This window comes from Neurospora hispaniola (genome assembly GCF_033458365.1).
Source record: "Neurospora hispaniola strain FGSC 10403 chromosome Unknown B0T23scaffold_6, whole genome shotgun sequence".
In the NCBI taxonomy this organism is placed as follows: Eukaryota; Fungi; Ascomycota; class Sordariomycetes; order Sordariales; family Sordariaceae; genus Neurospora; species Neurospora hispaniola.
The window spans coordinates 789,995-809,550 of NW_026944411.1; the positions used below are offsets into that span (position 1 = coordinate 789,995).

Sequence of the window (19,556 nt, forward strand, 5' to 3'; positions counted from 1 at the left end):
AGGAGCTGTGAAAGTCAGGATTATGACATAAGAAGGCTTGATGGGCGGTGATTCACAGGCCATCTCTCTACCCAAAAATTGAGACACGGTCGAATGAATTCATAAGACTATGCTATAGCTGGTACTTTTCGAGTGTCGGAAGAGGGATGGCTAGAAGTTACAGCAGCCTCCTTCATAACGTCAAATACTGACAGCTGGTGAAAGCTGCCAACCACCTGTCAGACAACTCGAGAATACCGGGGCATCTGGGATTGCGTAGAACCCTCGCGCTCTCCCTCGCAAAACTCCATGTGGTCTCAAACAACATCGAAACCACCAGTCGGCGACGAACAAACCCAAATTCGCACGCACTACCCAAGAAATCGACCTAGTTGAAATTTCGACGAATAGTAGTCGAACTACCCCGAGTTAAACTTTTCAGATCAAGTCAAGAGAATAAACCCGAAAAGATGGCACCCACCGTTCTCCCTGCCTCTGGCAACCCGCTGTAAGTCCCAGCTATGGTTGTGAGCACCTGCGCTGTATCAAGTACCCATGTACCTCCCGTCTCTCCTTTGTCAAGTTGAATTCGTCAACAAGTTTCCGTGTTATCATCCTCCACGGACATGTTTCATATTTCACAACACCTACTTTCTGCCGTTTTCAATGTGGTTTGGTTTTCACATGAACTTGTCATCCATGAACGGATTTACCCCCATTTCCGAACCGCACCCATCCCTTATGCTTGAACTCCAAAGCAGCTCATTTCCGCACCTTGTTTCCATCACCACTGCACCAACAACCCCAGAATTTACATTACACTTCTACACCTCCACTCGACAACCTTCCTCGATATCTACAATCATCACGCACCATCAGAAGTCTTGTCATACCAGAAATTCAACAATCCATTTCCTGTAAACTAACTCAACAACATAATTAGAGTCTTCTTCGACATCACGCTCGGGGGTGAGCCCCTCGGCCGCATCACCTTCGAGCTCTTCAAGGACGTAGTCCCCAAGACGGCCGAGAACTTCCGGCAGTTCTGCACGGGCGAGAGCAAGAACAACCTCGGTCGGCCGCAGGGGTATAAGGGGAGCAAGTTCCATCGGATTGTATGTCTCCTTTCATTCTATTCTTTCCTCTTCATGTTGTGTCTGTCCTCGTGGGAAAGATGGGGGAAAAAAAAATGGGCTGGTGGTGAAGGTTAACGGAAAGAACAAACAGATCCCCAACTTCATGTGCCAAGGCGGTGACTTTCTCAACGGCGATGGCACCGGCTCAACTTGCATCTACGGCACCAAGAGCTTTGCGGACGAGAATTTCTTGCTGAAGCATGATTCGCCTGGGTTGCTTTCTATGGCTGTGAGTAGTTTTTTCCTTCCTTCTTTCCATACACTCCATTTTCCCCACACACGTTCCTCTCTCTCTCTCCTTCCACGCTTACCCTCTGTCTTCCTCCCTCTACATACCATCTACCTACCTCATCACATATCCACCCAGGGTAAAGAAAGAAACTGACTGAAGCGAACGGAAAGAATGCCGGCCCAAACACAAACGGCTCGCAATTCTTCATCACTACGGTCCCAACCCCCTTCCTGGACGGCAAGCACGTCGTGTTTGGTAAAGTCGTGGATGGAATGGATGTCGTCAGGAAGATGGAGAACACCAAGACTGGATACCGCGGTAAGGACGTACCGAACCTGGATGTGGTGATTGCTCAGTGTGGTGAGATGTAAAAAGGGGGAAAAGGGAAGGGGGGTTTGGGATTTGACAGGTGATTGGATGGGTTGGTGGTTATGGGCGGTAATTGCTCCTTGGCGATCACAAAAGCACTGTTTGGGATGAAGATGGTAGGGCCGGAATACGGAGATAGACAATGGCATCAATACCCAGGGATATTCATGTCAGATAATATATATCTCGTGGACTTAGCTTGTCAATTTTCGAATCCCATGACCAGATCATCATCATCACCATCTCATACATCATAACACTCAACTCAAGCCAGAACACATAAACAGCATCCAAGTAAAATAATACAGGCCCGAAAGCATTTGAGATTCGGAGTCTACAGCAAGCAAGACGCACAGCTACACGGTAGTATGAAGCCCATGAGAAACAGAGGAAGAAGAAGAAAGTATACGAATAACATATTTACCCATCAGGGAGGCGAGTGACTCTATCCTGTTTTTAGGTTTCAAAGAGAACGGCGAGAATGGAAAGCGAGCGAGATAAAAATTTGGTATGCGGTATCTTAAAATAACAAGATGAAGAAGAGAAATAATGTGATTTGACCTTAAAAAACAGAAGAAAGAAAAAAAAAACCGAAAAAAAGATCCCGAACCCGCAAGATCCTTTATCCTCTCCCTCGACTTCCTAACTTTGACAACTCCTGTCCTATCATGCTCATCATCATCATCATCATCATCATGATCCAATGCAAAGTTCCTTCCTCCCCTTACATGGCAGCCTAATTCCACCAAATGCTCGGCTCAACTCATGTCTAAGCGAGGTTGCCCTCTTTTTCAGATCTCTCTTTTCTCTTGTTTCGTCAAATCCGGCCGACCAGCCATGCAACAATGCCAAGCTTCATGAATATCCCGTCTCAACCAAAACGCCATAATGTTTTTTCTTGAGGAAAGATGGAATGTGAAGGAGTGCGTGGACTAGTCCCAATGAGGCACTGGTTTTCTTTCCTGAATTTGAATGGTATCCTGCGCGAACAATGCCCTTGTCTCAAAACTGTAATCGAAGGGCAGATAAAGGACACGAAAGATTGGCTTGTTGCCCACAATGGGCTGCGTTTTTCCAGCTAACATTACGAGCATTGGCCATTGTCGTGATGTGATAACGGACTTCAATTCCTGCTGACAAAGCCCCATTGGCCTCTTCCACGACGGAACCTGGCAACGCTCGTGGTCTGGTTGTATGCGGTCTCGTGGATGGTCGCAGTCATAATAGCAGTCTGGGTGGTCTCGGTTACGTAGACGGTAGATGCGGGTATGGTGATGGTCTGCGTAACCTTCACAAACTTGGTATTTCCGGCGACGGGAATTTGGCCGCTTTTTCCAGTCGGGATGTTGGTGCTAGCCGGTGCGGACACACTGGATTGGTGAGATACAGTGGCTGGTATCGAAGTAGGGGCCGAGTTTGATGCTTCAGATGCCGATGAAACAGGCGTAGATGATGCTGACGGAGTGGGAGCGGTCGAAGAGGAGGCGCTTAGAAATACTCCGCCGGCGAGAGGGCTTCCAGATTGGGTTGCAGAAGGAGCATTAAGGTTACCTCCTACAGCCATGCTCTTTTGTCGGGCCATGTTTCTAGCCTGAATATCGTTGGAAATGGGAATCGATGGTTTCTCTACCCCAATCAAACCAGCCATTGGGATATCAGCTTCGTTATAGTCAACGCCAGCTTTTGCGGCCTTCCCTTTCTGCGGGACTTTGACCATGAAAAGATTCGCCATCTGTGATCGGATAGCAGCTTTGCTGGAGTCCGTTTCCACAAACTGCACGTCACTCTCGCCCCCTCTCTTACATCCAGGACCCTTAACTTCACCAAGGCTTTCGTCGCACGGGTTGACAATCTGGATATCGACAACTCCGGTGTAAATTTCGGGAACTGACACTATAGTGTCTTTGTGCTCCTCGATGAAGGTATAAGGAGAGACGGCGACGCCCCGCTTGTACGTTTGTGGCCAGTCCCAGACCCAGATGATTGTGTACACTTGTCCAATTTTGAGGTCGGCCGGGAGCTTGATGTCCGACTGACACATGAGGCGATCTCCCATTGTGGGCGGAATCTTGTAATTGGCCCGGCGGAAAGCTTTGATGCCTGCGGGGTCGCCAGATTGTTTGTCGACGGGCTCACGACATTGACCGTCGTCAAAGTGCCTGGTAGCCAAGAGCCTTCCCTTCTTATCGCCGCCGGTGCCATCAGCCGTCCATTTGAGGTGAACATCAGCGAAGCGGACATCGGCTAGGTCGTTGTTGGTCGTTCCATATAGGTAGATGGTGCCCCGATTTACAGGTGAGTTCCTCAAGATCCCGGGTGATTCTGGGAGCGAAACGTGGCCGTTCTCATTGTATTGGATAGCTACCCAATCTCCTGGGGCAGCCTTTGGCATTGCATAGTCGACATTGTAGCTTTGATCAGTGAGGACTGCCCTTTCTGGGAAATAAAGGAGAGCAGAATCGAGTTTGGAAAGAAGCATGTACTGATTGTCCCCAGGTTTGTAAGCCCTCGAGTAACCCAGTGGTCCGACCAAGGTGCCGTTTGGTGCGATGCGCCTCACTTGTTCGGGCCAGGAATGTCCTGCTGAAAGTTGGGCCATGGCAAAAAGAGCGGCAACCAGAAGGCCCCGAGTGTCTTTCAGTGAAAATGTCTGCATGACGTGTTGTCTCCAGAGAGAAGGCCTGATGTTGCTGTAAAATTTGTTGTTTATCGAAAAGAGTGAGAGGCAGGAAGGAAATCGGCTTCAGAAAGCGAGTGCTGCAGCACTATCGGCGTTGTAAGAAGAAGAGAATCGAGGTCTAAATTGGTTCAACGTCCAGCGTATAATATGACCAGCATGGGTACAAGAATGGAGAACGAGCGGGGTGACTCCTATTGTATTTGGTGTGTGCTTCTTCAACAGGCCATTGTGACGGGTTCCTGAAGTTGTGGGGAAATCGAAGGGAGTTTTATCGACGAAACACAATAAAGAAGGAGGCAGGTGCGCCGGGTCGATAATGAAATTGTCCACCGGCCCAGGCGCGTGACGGGTGGGTCAAAGAAAAGTCGGAATGAGCGTCAAGCAAAGGCGGCGGCTGCAGAATCTGCTCGAGTCGAGAAACCTATCGAGACGGTAGTGACCAAGGCCTGGTATTGTTCACTTGCTGCCGTCGTCAAAGGAAGATAATTCTTGTTGTTGGAACCGTAGTTTTCGAAGTTGGAACCAGCCTTCTTGTCGATCCAGCCCACGGGGCCAATGCAGGGGGGGGGGGGGGGGGGTTGAAGACTATGGACTAAGGACCGAGATGATGAGGAGTGAGAACGATGATCAGACGGATTGTGAGAGCCGAGGTGACTGTGAATAAGAAAAGAGTATCACGCAAACCTGGGTAACGGTGGTGGATGCGTGATGCTCGTCCTTGGGACGTTATATTGGACGACACGAGAGAGTAGAAAAAGAATCTAGCAGCATCTAGATGCCACCAGCAGAACACACACCAAAATTCGGTAGCACGGCGGGATGCGCAACACTTGAAACCTCGGGGGCTCGAAATGAGAAGGAGCTTGTGTACGCGCGGGGAGTGCGTCACGAGAGACTGGTGTAAAGACGGACGGATGCAGTACCAGGCCAACCCGTGGAAAGCACCCTTCCCGTCCTTCCTCTTCACAAATGACCTTGTTGCACGCGGCATACCTACCTACCTACCTCTACCTAGTCATACTACGTATTGCCCTGATTGTCCATACCATCAAGCCAGCCATTGCCCATTACCCACTGGCGGCTGGCACATTGAAACGAAACGGCTGAAAGCACGGAGCCTACAAGCCACCGACTGGCCCATGGGGCTGGACTTGCTCACTGGATCATGGTGGCCGATGGATGCGACGTGGTTCACAGACAAGAAAGAGATGAATGGATGGAAATTAGATCAAAGTGGTGCAACTGCCCAAGCTGTTACAAGTTCGTTGGAGCCCATCTGCCATGTCGTTGCTTCCCGATCATCGTCGACGAACCGTTTGGTGTGGAGATGCGCTAGTCTGTTCTGAAAATGCAGGCACGCAGTCGGTTTGGTTGGTCGTCGCTTGTCCACCATGGCCGACAGCCGCAGAGCCAAGATTTAGTGGGGCGGCGTCAAGCGTAGTGACATCAAGGGTTGGGTTGGAGCCCATACGCCCCACCTTGTCCATCCTCGTCCCGTCATCATTGATCCTCCGCCACGTCCGCGTGGCTTGCTCCAGTCCAAATCTCTTTTTCTTGTCTCGCTCCAGGGACAACTCCAAGTCGTTACACCCAGCAAGATGCAAGAAGACAAACGATGACTTGCCGTAGGCTCCTGACAGCCCGGGCCTAGCCTGATCATTTTGTTCTCTACGATTCTCCGGCGGCTGTCCCCCAGAGCTCTTCCAGATCTTGTTGACTCGCAGCGAACGTGACTATGGAAACTCCGCTTTGTTTCAAAGCCGAAGGAGATCAATGCGCTTCCCTTCGGAGCACCTCGTTGGTTGGAATAGCCGCCTAGCCGCCCGCGCTTCCGGGTATCTGATCTCGAGAGGTATACGTATCAAAGCCTTTCTTCTAAACAAAACGAAATCATTCTCTGTCTCACGTTGATGGGGATGGCGTTTTCAAGATACGCCAAATTCCCATTCGCGAGCGAAACACGAAGATCCGAATACATCATGGTGTAAACTAAGCGCTGCATGGGGGTCTGATCTCATCGTCAAACCCCCTTGCTCTTTTATGCGCCGCATGAATCTACAACCGCCGCGTCGATCATCGGAATAACACAACGAAGAATCCCATGCGCTAAAAGGTAGTAGTGTTCTAATAGTACACACAAACACACACCTTGCCCTCTACCCATCCTCTGTGATGTATTTATCACCCCTAGTTCGCCTCCCACTCGATGCCAAGTTCTCGTCATCCCCCATGTTCTTTTATATCAGAAACCGGACGAATTGTCACGCTACGCAGCCCTATTCGCCGTCTCCTCACGTGTCCCTTGAGGGGACATTTGTTTCAGCCTTCGCTTTGTGCACTTTTGTCGAGCCGGTGGGCAATTGCTCACCAAGTGTTTGAGAAGGGCGCCGGTCAAATAAGTTCCGTGACTAACGACAAAGTTCGTCCGTCCCCAGCCTTTCTCCGAGGAAGGGAAAACTAGACATCAGGGCCAGGATACGAGGCGCTTCTCAGCTAAATTATTATTGTTCTCCCTCGGATTTTGTGGTCAGTGAAACACCCATAATCATATCAACAATGACACATCCTAGCAGACCACGAAATCTACTGTGAAGGCTTCACGGACGGCTAGTGCACCGCACCCCGCCAAACGGTCATATCCGGACGCCGGTTGTGGTAACTGGTAAGCTTTGGATGTGTGTTTGTTTCGTTTCACGTCCCCCCATAACCCCTCCAGATTATTTCCCAGTGCGAATCCAGACTCGTACATTAGCGGATAATGGATAAGGTCCGTCCCGTGTGAGTGTTTGTTTGTTTGTCCCCTCCTTCCACCCACATCCCGGGCTCTAACGGTTGAGACATCCCTGGCGAGTGACAAGGGTCATTTGACAACCACTTGGGGAGTAGTGTAGATCACCTTACCACAAAGATTCTGGCGAGGTGTGCGAAAGAATTGTTCGGACACACTCGCGCACTGAAACATAGCCGAGAGTGTTCAGTTCTTTTTTTTTCTTTTCTTTTTTTTTTTTTTTCTTTTTTCATTTTCTCATTTTCTACATAGCTCGGAGTTCAGAGGGTGGTTGATTGGATGAAAGGAAGAAGACTCTAACAAAAACCCAGAAGGGCGACTCAAATACCTCGCTAACACTTAGAACGCCATTACACTTTCCAGCATCTCCTTTTCTATACGGTAGCCCAAGTACGCGTTAGGCCGTTTATAAATTAGTCCGAGCTCTCATCTGCAGCCAACTGTCGGCCATTTTATATCAACGCCTCTACCGTACAACGCTTACGCCCAAACTTTGAACTTTCACTTCGACCTTTAGTTTTTTCTTCTTTTTTCCCTTGACTTTCCCCTCTTCCTTCCTTCCTCTCTTCTTTTCTTCTTCTTCATCTTTTTTTTTTTCCCTCCAAGGGTACCCCCACACCCGGCGATGGGAGCCAAGGTCCATTTGCACTACTACCAATGCCACCAATGCCACCAATACCACCAATACCAATAATAAAGCAATGAAGCAATGAAGCAATTGGAATTAATAGGAATCAATGGGAATCACTAAGAGTCGATAAGAATCAATGGGAGTCAATGGGAGTTGATGAGAATCAATGGGAGTTAACTTTGCGGGAGACAGCTTATCAAGGTTAGAGGTATGCACAAGGATTTGATACCACCCCCCAGTGCAAGCCTAATGCCTGCAGCTAGTATAGACTTTTGCTTTTAGAACTTTTGGATAAACGGCCTAACGCGCACTTGGGCCCCCCTATTTCTGCCATAAATCTGATGAGCCAACTTGAAGATTGTCATGATGAAGTACAATGATTTCTCCCAGCCATTGCTCAGCCTGATTTTTCATCTACGTTACTCTTTGGACCCCACAAACTGAATGTGAAACCCAATTTCAAAACCGTACTCTTCACTTAGCAAGCAAAACACATGGAAATAGAGTCATCGTCTGATGATTCAATAATAGCAATGCACAAGTACTTTGTCTCATTGTGTGCAGATAATCTTGGCCCTATAGCGATGCCCCCATCATATCCTCCGTCTCCTATTTTATCGTTCACAAAACTACTACCGTGAGACACAACACATACACACACACATACAAATGGAGACTTGGGGAAGAAAAAAAAAGGTAATATAACCAAGTTGAGATGCGCCCTTTGATCATGCGTCATGTCAAAAGCGAATCCAAAAAAAGAACCCGCATAACCTAAAAACGCCCACTGCCAAGTGGCTTGAAAATGGCGGGAATCTCCATCCGCCCAACTTGATCACTCATCTAATCCAGTTATCGAGTCATTGGAAGAGTTCCACGCAACTGCCGTCCATCCACGATTATGTTTTCCGTTTCCAGTGCGCTCCGCACTCACATTGATCACCAAAGGCCCGCGCTGCTGATACCAGAAGATATCATGTGACTAGTCCTCCTCATAATTTTCGTCATCACTATCATCGCTCTCATCCCCTGATTCCTCATCATCATCATCCCCTAGACCTACGGCTGATCGAGGACGCTTAACTCCTCGCGTGAGTGACTGAGCTTGATGGTGGTAGTCATCTCCCATTTGCATCTCTTCCACCAACGCTGCCCCTTGTGATCCGTTGGCGCTGGCCACAATCTCGTCCCACTCTTGCGAGAGGTGGTGGCCTTCTTTGGGAGAGTTTGAGCTTATAGATCGATGCTGGTGCTGGTGCTGACTAGGATGTGACTGGTATTGATCTTGAAAACGCGCATAATGATGTTGGTGGTGGTGGTGCTGCTGCTGTTGATGATGCTGAGACTGGGAATGCCCCTGGTGATGTTCTTGCTGTTCATCACCAGTCACAGGCCAGTGAACCTCCGCACCGGCCGACGTGGCGGGTGTCCAGAGACCGTGGTCATCAACCAGCCCCCCGGCAGTGCCATTGCCCTGCCATTGCTGTTGTTGGTGCTGTTGTTGATGAGGATGCTGATGAGATGTTTGGTGTAGCTGATGGCTATAACGTCCATCGACTGACCCCGCTCTTGAGACGGGGTTGCTAGGTGGATGTGAAGCAACAACAGAAGTCTGAGGATGTAGATGTTGAGACGTCAACGACGACGTCCTTGTTCCCCATTGCTGAGCACCATCACCAACAGCAGCGTGAGTACTAGCAGCGGCGTACCCCGCTGGTGCCGCTAACCAGGTTGATTCGAACCCACTGGTACCAGACCAAGTGGACGGTGCGGTGGTGGAAGGACCATAGAGATTAGATGTAGCGGTCAAAAACGGATCCGTCACAGCAGCCAGATCATTCAGTGAAGGTTGTGGGGGGTTGTGTGCATGAAGAAGATGATGACTGGCAAGGGAAAGACCAGTATGGGGGGCTGGATGTTGATGGCTGTAATGCTGCTTCTGACTCCCACCACCCGGACCACCCGCGGCATCAAAGTTGTGAGTAAATGAGACACTCATTGTTGCGCTAGGCGGAGGTGTCTCCAAGCCCGAGTGAGCACTGGCACCACCGTAACTCCCCAATCTTTGCCCTTCATGTCCACCTCCGCCTCCTCCTCCCCTCATGCTATGCTCAAGCATCATCTGGAACTGGGCATCGTAGTCTGTTGCTGCTGCTGCTGCTGCCGCAGCCGCAGAACTAAAATGCGTAGCCCCAGATCCCACAGAGGAGAAGGAGCTCCGGGGATCAGTACCACCGCCCCATGCGGTAGATGTTGCGGCGGTCGAGACCGCAGCCGAGGTGTACACGTCGCCCATTCCGGCAGCGGCGTTCAGGTGTTGCTGGTAGCTGGATGCTGGTGACACGATCAGGTCGCCGGCGCGACCCCCAATTCCGGGCGTGGTTCCCATTGATGTGGAGATGGGCGATGGGACGAAGGTTTCTGTTGCACCTATGCCGTGGGAGGGCCCGGGATAATGGGGGTTGATACTCAGTGAAGTCCTACCGGCGGCGGTTGTTGTGTGGCGCTTTGGCCCAATGACTTGTCCGGCAGCAGCGGCTTCGGAACTGCTAAGCAGTGCCTTTTGCTGGTGGTAGGGGCTTGTTGGGTCGAGGACGGTCAGGAAGCGCCAGCTGGTCTTGCCGCTTTGTGCGGTGAGGACCCTACCGGCGCTGTCGAGGCTGTGGATGGTCTCGAATGTCCAAAGGATCACGGCACAGCGGGTCCATTGCGGCTGGTGGCTTGCGGTGCCGGTAAGGCCAACATCCTGCTGCTCGAGAGGAGACTCGGGTGGGCAGGACCAGATCTCTTGGAGCATGGCAATCTGGGGAACTAGTTCCATCTGTGTTGGTTGGCCTCCGTCGCCGCTGACGCTAGATCGGGTGCTACTGGTGCTCTCGGTGTCGTCATTGTCTTCAGAATCTTGAGGTTCTCTCTTCAAGGAAGCGGCCGTTGCCCTTCTCTTGTTGGCCTCTCGCCGCACTCCTGTGAACGGGTGAGCGGGATACTCAGCGCAGTTGGTGAGAGTTCGCGCCCATGCGTCAGCTGGGAACGGTACCATGACCCAGTCCCGACGTCGGCGCGCCGAGATGCAATTACATTGATGGTTGTACCCGTCGCAACCGGGGAGGTGCTGGTATTGGATGGCGATCTCGGCACTTGTCTCATAGTATGTTTGCGGCGGCGACTTTTCGCTCACGAAGCTCAACTCGGCCGGGCGGACAAGCTTCGTCTCTACCTTCCACCGGTGGCTGAGTAACTGTGGTTGCTCGATGCTGATCTCAATCCACGAGTTGAAGTCCGATTGGTTGGGAAAACCTCGCTTTTCCTTCAGCTCCAAGGCGACGTTCATGTGCAAATAGTCGCAGCGACTATCGGCGGCGACGATGGCCTCAAGTCGCTCATGGAGTTTGGGAAACGAGGTCTCCCACCCCCTGCTGACTTCTCTGACAGTGCTGGACTCTACTTGGCGAATTTCCTTCGTAAACTCGTGTAAAAGCGAGCCTTTGAAGATCTGCTGTTCTTCCTTGGCCCATTTCTCCTTTTCGAGGTTGCGTTCAAGGTGAGGGTATTCGCTCTTGTCTAGCCTGTCGCCCGTGGTGGGAAGGTATCCGGAGCCGTCACCCCGGACATTGACGTTGGGGTGTGACACGAAGATCCAACATCGTTTGGGCCGGATGGCAATCTGGTCATTCAGTGCAAGGATGTGGGCAAAGTACTCGTAATTGGGCCGCTCATCGGGAAGACGACCTTCTGCCAAGGCAATCAGCACTGGGTTTTTCTTGAAAGACTCGATTTCCTTGAGCTTCGTCGCCGACAAGGGCTGCTTTTTAGCCACCTTGCGTGGTCTGCTCTTCTCCTCTTTCTCATCGTGTCGAGGGAAGAAGAAGTGAACTATGCGCAGGGAGGGCGGGCAAGGGGGGTCCGTTGGTTAGCTTGTGTGCGCGCCACAGGATATACAGAATCTGCACGACAGGAAAGCAAGCACAGGGGGGGAAGCCTGACGGGGCCGGAAAAAGAAATGTTTGCTTGGGCAACTACATGTAGCGTGCAATGGGGCTAAACAAAGCGGAATGCTTCAACGAATTCAAACTTACAGCATCGATGATTCAGAAGTAAGTTCTTCAAAACTTGGATGTGGCTCGACACCTGTTTTCGCGTTCTCTTCATCTTCGGGTCCGGTTCGGTTCCGGGCGGCAAGCTGGCACGATACGCTATCCAGAGATACTCAGTAACTAACATGTTCCGACCCCAGAGCTTCGAACGCATCGTGTACTTTCTCTTTCCCATTTGCTGAGGGATAAGCAACATAGCTGGACAAGTACCTGTATCAGCCACCTGGTCTGTACAATACAAGGTTCTTCACAAGATCCTCACCGTCAAGAAACGCATCCTCAAGGACGTCTGGCCATTTCTGGTCTGACTTTTCTTCCTTGCTCTTACTTGCTTGCTTCTTCCTGTAACTGAGAAACTGAGGTGACAAGTAGATTGGGTTGATGGCATGTTCCCTTCTCCGAAGCTGCATCTGATGCCTTTGCTGTAACCCAAGGAATTCGGGGGTGCCATAGGCGGAACTGACAGACTGAGTCGGGACAACGGGTGGACTAGGAATGGAGAGCTGATGATGTGCAAACGTCGACCTTACCAGAGCACCGAGTTGTTGCTGTTGCTGCTGCTGCTGTTGTCGGCGTTGCTGTTGCTCATGCTGTTGTTGGAAATGATGATACTGAGCATTGCCAGTGGACTCGCGCAGAGGCGGTCTTGGTGCGGAGAGGACATGGCGATGATCCAGGATAAAGTCCGACGAAGGCGGGTAACACTGCGACGCAAGAGTCGTGGGTCTGACTGGCAACTCCATGTTTTAAGGCACTGGTACAAGAACCACTGGAAAGTAAACGCTTTGGTACTCCCACAGCGGGCTGAAATAAAGAGGAAGAATGCCCAAAAGGAATGACTTGTCGTCAGACGCAAGCCAAAGAGGATATAAAATATGCTAGTATGAAGGGGGGTTAAGCCGTTGAGGCATGGAGGGGAGTGGTCAATATCTTATAAAGGGCCGTCGCCCTTCCCTCGATAACGATCACCAATCCCAGGCAAGCCGTCCTTGGGATGTTTCTTGCAACATGCTACTCGAGGGCGACTGTCGCCCTGGGTGTTGTCAAACAACTGTTATTAGATCAGCTGCTTGTTGTTACTTGGACAGGACCAACTGGCACGCAAGGGAACCGTACCAGTTGACAAGGGGAAATCTGCAGCACCAGTCAGTCGGTGCCGGCCATCGAACCATAGGCAGAAATGGGAGGACTTGGACCAAGCAGCCCTCACTCAGGCATGCGGCAAAATTACTTTGCACAGTACGGATGTGAGCACGGGAGAGAGTGTGCGTGAAAGGGACTTGGATGCAATAAAGGTGGTTGTCCTAAAAAGGCAGACATGGTTGACAAGGGTGCCGAGCACCTCCTTCACAAGGGAACCGAGACATGATTGCCGCAACCCCGTCCCAAAATCTGAGACCTAGGGAAAAGATTCAATTCTTCATGTGCTTCATACTTCATCTTCATCGTTATCTCCAATGGTGACCTTCGCCCGCCCTGTCCCTGTAAGTTGCTGCAGGGCGACCTTATTAACCTGGGCACGAGTCTTCTTCTCCATCGCAGCGATCTGGTCCTCCGGGTCGATATCCTCCGCCTGCGCAAAATCAATAACAAGACGACGTCCGAGAACATGGGTATCTTTGAGAGAATTAAACGCGTTGAGCGCTTCCTTGGCTGTGGAAAATTCCGCAAAAGCAAAACCGCGCGATGATTGGTTGAACTTCTTAGGAATGCGAAGCGCAACCAACTTGCCATAGGTGCTGAACAGAGTCCGCACCTCCTTCTTCGTGACTTCGAAAGGCAAGTTCTTGACGACGAGCTTGGTGCCTTGGTTCGCCGCCTTTTTGGCCATATCTTCCCGCCTCCGTTCCTCAGCGGCATCGAGACCTCTATGTGATGCCTTGACGCTAATTTTGTGGGCATCAAGAACCTGGCCGTCCATGACCTTGAGCGCAGCCTGTGCCTGGTCCTTGGTTCGAAAAGCCACAAAACCAAAGCCCATGCTGAGCACTTGGCCTGGCTTCTTCGGGTCTGTTTTCGTCTTGACCTTCGCCTGGACAAACCCGTCCAAGTGTTTGAAGGCGTCGGTCAGGCCCTGAGAAGTGGTGGAGAAGTTGAGGTTGCGAACAAACAATGAAGAAGTCTCCAATTGTTCCTCAGCATCGTCTCGTTCCAGCAAATCAGCCACAGACGGCTTCTGCACACCGGCAAGACGAGCATCAGTGGGTACAGCCACATTGTCGGTGAAGAGACCCTTCGGTCCCTTCTCGAGGAACAAGACAGAATCCTTGAAACGAGAGTATGCCTTCCTGGCAAAAGCTGTCCTGCACTGGACAGGCTGTGCGAATTGGACGATGGCAATAGTGCCGCTGGGTGGCATAAGGACTCTGAGTACTGTACCATGCTCCTCGAAAAGAGTCCGCAACTCCTCAATTGTGGTGTTCTTGATGTTCTTAACGAGAATGGTGGTGTCGCCCCGCTGTTGTGTCTTGAAGGCCTCAATGTTCACACCATTGGCAGCAAAGTATTGTTTTGCTTCTTGGATGACCGTTGTCTCAGCAACAGCCTGCTTGACAGCAGCAGACGCGTCCGTAGGATCCAGAAGCTCAGCCTTTGACACGCCTAGACGTTCTGCCATTGCCGTGTTCACAGCATCTTGGCTCATGAAGAGGGAGTTCCAGTTGAAGGTGCTAGAAGCAGCCTCAGCCTTCTTCCTCAACAGCTGTTGCTTCTTCAAAGGCAGCTTCGAGAGAGCGAATTCGTCCAGCTTGTTCTCCCTCTTGGCAGCGGCGGGCAGGATGTGGACGATTCGACCTTGAAAAACAGTACCATCTGTCTGGAATGCAGCAAGTGCGGACGCCGGCTTTTCGTAGCGAATCATAGCAAAGCCCTTGCTATGCCCCTTGGCATCTAATGGGACATGCACCTGACGCAGAGGGTCAGCAGGAATTCAAAGTGACTGTGATCCAAAACAATTTGATAATGATCGGCCCTATGATCAGAAACTCGAAGCATCTACTAAAATACCGAGCCCAAATTCACATCATTTGCGTTTGGCATAAGATGTCCCTATCAGGGGTTCATCATAAAGAGGGCGAAAGGAAAGATGACAAGGAAATGTTGCAGCGTACCTCTTCCAGAGTGCCAAATTTGGCGAAGTGCTCTCTGACATCATCCTCAGTGACGGTGTAACTGAGGTTCCTCAAGAAAAGCCGTGATGTCTTTTCAATCAGGCTTACAGCCGACTCAGTGTCATGCGTCGAGGTCGCTGCCATTTCTCTAGAGTCCTCGGCGGAATGTTCCTCTGCCTTTACCGACGCCGTGTTTTCAACGGACGTGGATGGCACAGGAACAGCTGCAGGGGCAGCTGGACGAAGAGCGAAAGCGGCATCCTCTGGGTCGACCAAGTCAAGGAGACGGTTTGTCCTCGAGCGAAGCCAGTCATCATCAGTAGCATCGAGAGACACTGGTGGGGCTGACTCAGACGGTTCAGCGCTTGCTGCAAGAGGGGTGTCAACCATCTCCTGATCGGCAGTGTGTGACTGATTATGAGTACGAGAGGGGATGTCCTCGTATTCATCGTCACTTTCACCATCCTCCAAGCCGGCAGGCACAGCTGGTGCCAGGACCTCGTCGACGGTGGTTGGAAGGCCCTCGGCATTGCGCATCTTCTTGGATGGGTGAGCCCCCATGACATCGAGGTACTCCTGGAGTTTCGGATCGGCCTCGTCCAAAACATCCAGTTTCCTCTTCGGGGCATCTGGGGCGGCCTCCACTTTAGGTACCGCGGCGGCAGTTACCTTGGTGTTGGGAGGCACAACCTGGGGCGCATTCTTGGGGCCGGCATCTTTCGAAGGACCCTTTGAAGCTGGTTTGTGCTGGGGTTTTGAGTCCGCAATCTGACGGTTGCTGTTAGCATCAGGTTGGGTATTGGCCAGCAGTGTAAAAACAGGCTGGAGCATACCGGTTTTGCTATGTCGACTGAAATCCTGGACATGCGGATAAAGGAACGGTTGAAGTATTTGACCGCCCGGGCGGCATCTTCCGCTGACTTGTAACCGACGAAGCCAATATGACGGGCTGGGATAAGTTTGACATCGGTGACTTGGCGACCCTCAGCCGAGAAGTGCTTGCGAAACTCGGCTTCGGTGATGGTAGGCGGCAGGTTCTTCACGAAAACTCTCGATGATGACTCCATTGCTGCAGCCTCTGTCTATACAAGACAGTTGATGGACCGGAGGCTTGCCGCAAGATCATTCCGTCGAGGGTACCGCGGGACTGCAGATTTGTGGTAATTGGGGGAATGGAAATCTCGACCAAATTTTTTTCCACGGTCATCCATAATAAAAATTTCCCGGTCCCCACTGAAGCCGCGCTCTTATCTTATCTGTCAGGTGGCCCGGGCGGACCCATTCGCTAGTGTAGTGTACATCCACTGTATTCCATCCATCGCAGTGGATGAGCGGCGCCAGCCCAGTGACACGGTGACATGCCCGGCCCTAGGGTGCACCAGTACCACCCATGGACTCCAGCTCCAGCTTGACAAGCGCCCGTCGCCTGGCGTAATCTTGTTGGACGGCTGCCCTCAGTTAGAACACTTTGTGGATGTTATGCCTTGCATCGTGTCGTTGCTCATGTTGTAGTGCCGAAGGGCGGGAGACAATGTTCCTGAGCGGTATCGTCCTTCTAGAGGTAGGTAGGCGATGAAGGGCCCGTTGGTGAGAGCTTGTGCCCTGTGCCGCATGAGCTTCGAGCCCACTGCACGTATGGAAGTGGAAGCTTCTACACCACACGCACTTCCTGACCTCCAACTTACAAGGACATAACATAAGGTACGCTACACCTCAGTCCGTCTGCCATACATAGTTTGAGATGCTGGCTTTCTCCACCGCCCAACAAGCAAATATTCTACATCCATCATACTGTGTATGACATCCAATCGAGGTTAAAGGATAGGGATGAATAGGACCCAGCACGGTGCATCTCCTGTCTCCAAGTCTTTAGTCGCAAAATGATGATTCGCTCGATGTCCACCTTAGCGAGTTTCTAGCCAGGCACCTCACTTGACGAACCGGGGCGTCACACCCAGTTGACTGCAACATGGAAGGAAAGAACCAACTGCCAAATCTTGTAGCCCGGTACAGGTAGGTACAACGCAAGGTACCTCTGCGTACTTCCCGTCAGGGCGCCTTGCCGCCCTGCCCCTGCCGCCTTTTCTGACCGCCCACACCTATCTCTGCGCCTACCTACGCTTTGAGTCCATCCCAAGCACAACTCCGTCCGACACGAGAAACATCCAGTCCCTTCATCCAACGAAGTACCCGACCAACCACCTGCTCTCTCTCTGCTGATCGTCTATCGACTCCGTACCATCATTTCACAAACTCGGCGTCGGCCTATACCTTTACGATCCATCTGTAAACCCCACCACAAGGAAGAAACGAAGCCAGAGGTAGGCATCCCGCACCACCGTTTTCGGGCACCAGTGTCTCTTTGCCGCCAAAATCACACAGGCTTGTTTGCACCTATCCTACCGCATGTTGTCAGACCCCTAGTTGGGCATGGGCAGGTAAACAACAGGGATCACATGGTGTTACCCCCTTTCCCGTCTCCTCATATATACCAACCCAGTCCACAATCACCTCTCTACCGGACTGTAACTTGAGCCTCAATCAAGCCATCTTGTGGTTAATCCTTGACGTTGCAGATTATCTCGGCTCCCTTCGAATAACAAACCCCACCGCATCTACGAACCTCCTAACGGATATCTCCGGACGACCCCTACATCATCGCAACCATGGGCGGCGACGAGCTCAAGGAGAGCGTTTCCCCTGCTCCCAGGGAGAAGTTGGAAGGTGAGCTTACCATGATACGGACCCTTCAACGGGGCTGTGCTATCCGCACCTGAAACGAGGACATGAGCTGACGAGATGTTTGTGCTGGACAGCCCAGATCAAGAGTGCCGATATGGTAAATCGCAACCCTTGACGAACGATCACGCACGACGAACGGTGCCAGTCAAGATGCTGACGCAGGCGTACTTCTGATCAGACCGAAGATATGCAGCAAGAGGCCGTTGAAGTTGGTATGTGCCCTGGAAAACGACAATGGAGCAACTTCAAGTACAACCGAACCTGACGAGACGATTTTCAGCCCAGGAGGCCATGGCCAAGTTCACCGTTGAGAAGGATATTGCACAACACATCAAGAAGACGGTATGACCGTATCCATCTAGCGCCACTACAAACGGACCAGGGCTCGGCTCAATCCTTGTGATGGGATCGCCTGGCTAACGGAGAGTGTATGACAGTTCGATGAGCGCAAGGGCCCAACATGGCATTGCATCGTAGGCCGTAACTTCGGCAGCTTCGTCACTCACGGTATGCAAGACCTTCCCTTCTTCACAGTCCAGTCCCTATCTTTATTATCCCTCTCAGCCCAGCCCTCCACGGTTCAAAATGTCTGGGGTTCGCATCTGCGCCTGAAGTCGTAAACTGCAAACGCGCAACCACCACCATGATTGTCGTCAAATTCGGCAGCTGGGTTCCAGCGAAATGATACATGTTCTGGACGTGTTCAGCTGACTTACACCTCTTTGCCCTTATCGCAGAGACCAAGCACTTCATCTACTTCTATCTCGGCCACTGCGCCATCCTTCTCTTCAAGACCCAGTAGGGGCGCGACCTCTTCCGCCGTTTTGTTTCCAGGTTGTAAAAGAAGAAAGAAGGCAGAAAGAAAGCAGCACCAGCAGCAGCAGCGTTGTCATCAGCATCTTCATTATTGTTTCATCGCTGGCCGAACGGCGGCCTGGTTTCAACCATGGTTCATGAGATCTTCGCCGTCATCTCTATCTTGTGCTGCGATTTTTTCTTGGTTTTGGCTTTTCTGAGAGCGACAGGAAATGAAACGGCGGGCGCCCCTTTAACTTAGAAGGCCATCACAGGACTAAAGGGGCGTTGACTGTCATGTCCAGAGGGGAGATTCATCATAAAAGTGGGCCATATTGATACATATCACATACAACATTACTATACCATATCTTAGTACCATACCATATCACCAACGTTTACGAATAATCAAGATATCTTCATGATCATCGGGCTTAGACCACAAGGAGAGTGAAATCAGCTGCGGGTGGGAAGGGTCGGAAAGAGAGTAGAGGAATGAATAGGGCTCACAAAGAGAACTTTGCGAGTGTCTGCATCTAGAGAATCGATCTTTGACCAAAGCATGCAAACTGAAGCCGTTTGATCGTGCAAGAAGACAAAGAAAGACAGCATAAGACGACCAAGTTGAAGCTTCCGGCTTGATTTAAAGCATCTGGTCGAACTTTGTTGACGCATGGTAGAAAATTGTCTTGGTGAGCTTCCCAGTCGCCATTGCCCACCTTTGTGGTATACCACCGAAGATGCCATCGTCCATCCACACAGGCGTCTAGCGTAGTGCTTGATGCGATCGAAGAAGAGAAGAGTGCGTGATGTCTGTTCAGATCTTTTGAGTTCCAACACTTTCTTTTACACCTGAACCTGACCCGAGTGAGTCAAACGGACGTGGCATTATCCCACTCATGATCTTTAAAAAAAAATTTAAAAAAAATTCTTCTTATTCTTTAGATTATGTGTCTCGCTTTGTGAACGGTGCAACATGGATGTCCTTTTTTTTCTAAAA

General features: G+C 51.1%; 5 protein-coding genes across 5 annotated transcripts; 2 read left to right on the plus strand and 3 right to left on the minus strand.

Moving 5' to 3' along the window:
* The first annotated feature begins 148 nt into the window (after positions 1-148).
* Positions 149-1,987, plus strand: B0T23DRAFT_186494 (putative U-snRNP-associated cyclophilin). The gene is made up of 4 exons (XM_062833149.1): positions 149-487; positions 923-1,094; positions 1,207-1,344; positions 1,518-1,987. Exons 1-4 carry the CDS (start codon positions 450-452, stop codon positions 1,716-1,718), a joined length of 549 nt encoding a protein of 182 aa, XP_062690557.1. The 5' UTR covers positions 149-449; the 3' UTR covers positions 1,719-1,987.
* An 852-nt stretch (positions 1,988-2,839) lies between these two features.
* B0T23DRAFT_321280 (uncharacterized protein) lies at positions 2,840-4,372 on the minus strand (the record flags this gene model as incomplete). The annotated part of the gene is made up of 1 exon (XM_062835223.1): positions 2,840-4,372. One exon carries the CDS (start codon positions 4,370-4,372, stop codon positions 2,840-2,842), a length of 1,533 nt encoding a protein of 510 aa, XP_062690558.1.
* Positions 4,373-8,365: 3,993 nt separating this feature from the next.
* B0T23DRAFT_421687 (uncharacterized protein) lies at positions 8,366-12,652 on the minus strand (the record flags this gene model as incomplete). The annotated part of the gene is made up of 3 exons (XM_062839775.1): positions 8,366-11,688; positions 11,892-12,137; positions 12,172-12,652. The coding sequence occupies 3 exons, from the start codon at positions 12,650-12,652 to the stop codon at positions 8,798-8,800; spliced, it is 3,618 nt and encodes a 1,205-aa protein (XP_062690559.1). The 3' UTR covers positions 8,366-8,797.
* A 526-nt stretch (positions 12,653-13,178) lies between these two features.
* On the minus strand, positions 13,179-16,259 carry B0T23DRAFT_413957 (uncharacterized protein). Its single transcript, XM_062839543.1, has 3 exons — positions 15,853-16,259; positions 15,020-15,787; positions 13,179-14,814 (listed from the first exon to the last, which is right to left on the minus strand). Exons 1-3 carry the CDS (start codon positions 16,084-16,086, stop codon positions 13,339-13,341), a joined length of 2,478 nt encoding a protein of 825 aa, XP_062690560.1. The 5' UTR covers positions 16,087-16,259; the 3' UTR covers positions 13,179-13,338.
* A 1,426-nt stretch (positions 16,260-17,685) lies between these two features.
* On the plus strand, positions 17,686-18,563 carry B0T23DRAFT_430395 (dynein light chain type 1-domain-containing protein; the record flags this gene model as incomplete). Its single annotated transcript, XM_062840244.1, has 6 exons — positions 17,686-17,743; positions 17,836-17,858; positions 17,940-17,973; positions 18,042-18,103; positions 18,199-18,268; positions 18,499-18,563. The coding sequence occupies 6 exons, from the start codon at positions 17,686-17,688 to the stop codon at positions 18,561-18,563; spliced, it is 312 nt and encodes a 103-aa protein (XP_062690561.1).
* Between the last annotated feature and the right edge of the window lie 993 nt (positions 18,564-19,556).

Coding starts and splice junctions, on each gene's coding strand:
- B0T23DRAFT_186494 (XM_062833149.1), top strand. CDS start 450: ATGGCACCCACCGTTCTCCCTGCCTCTGGCAACCCGCT. Junction 488..922: donor CCTGCCTCTGGCAACCCGCT/GTAAGTCCCAGC, acceptor CAACATAATTAG/AGTCTTCTTCGACATCACGC. Junction 1,095..1,206: donor GGAGCAAGTTCCATCGGATT/GTATGTCTCCTT, acceptor AAGAACAAACAG/ATCCCCAACTTCATGTGCCA.
- B0T23DRAFT_413957 (XM_062839543.1), bottom strand. CDS start 16,086: ATGGAGTCATCATCGAGAGTTTTCGTGAAGAACCTGCCGCCTACCATC. Junction 15,788..15,852: donor CAGTCGACATAGCAAAACCG/GTATGCTCCAGC, acceptor AGCAACCGTCAG/ATTGCGGACTCAAAACCCCA. Junction 14,815..15,019: donor AATTTGGCACTCTGGAAGAG/GTACGCTGCAAC, acceptor CCTCTGCGTCAG/GTGCATGTCCCATTAGATGC.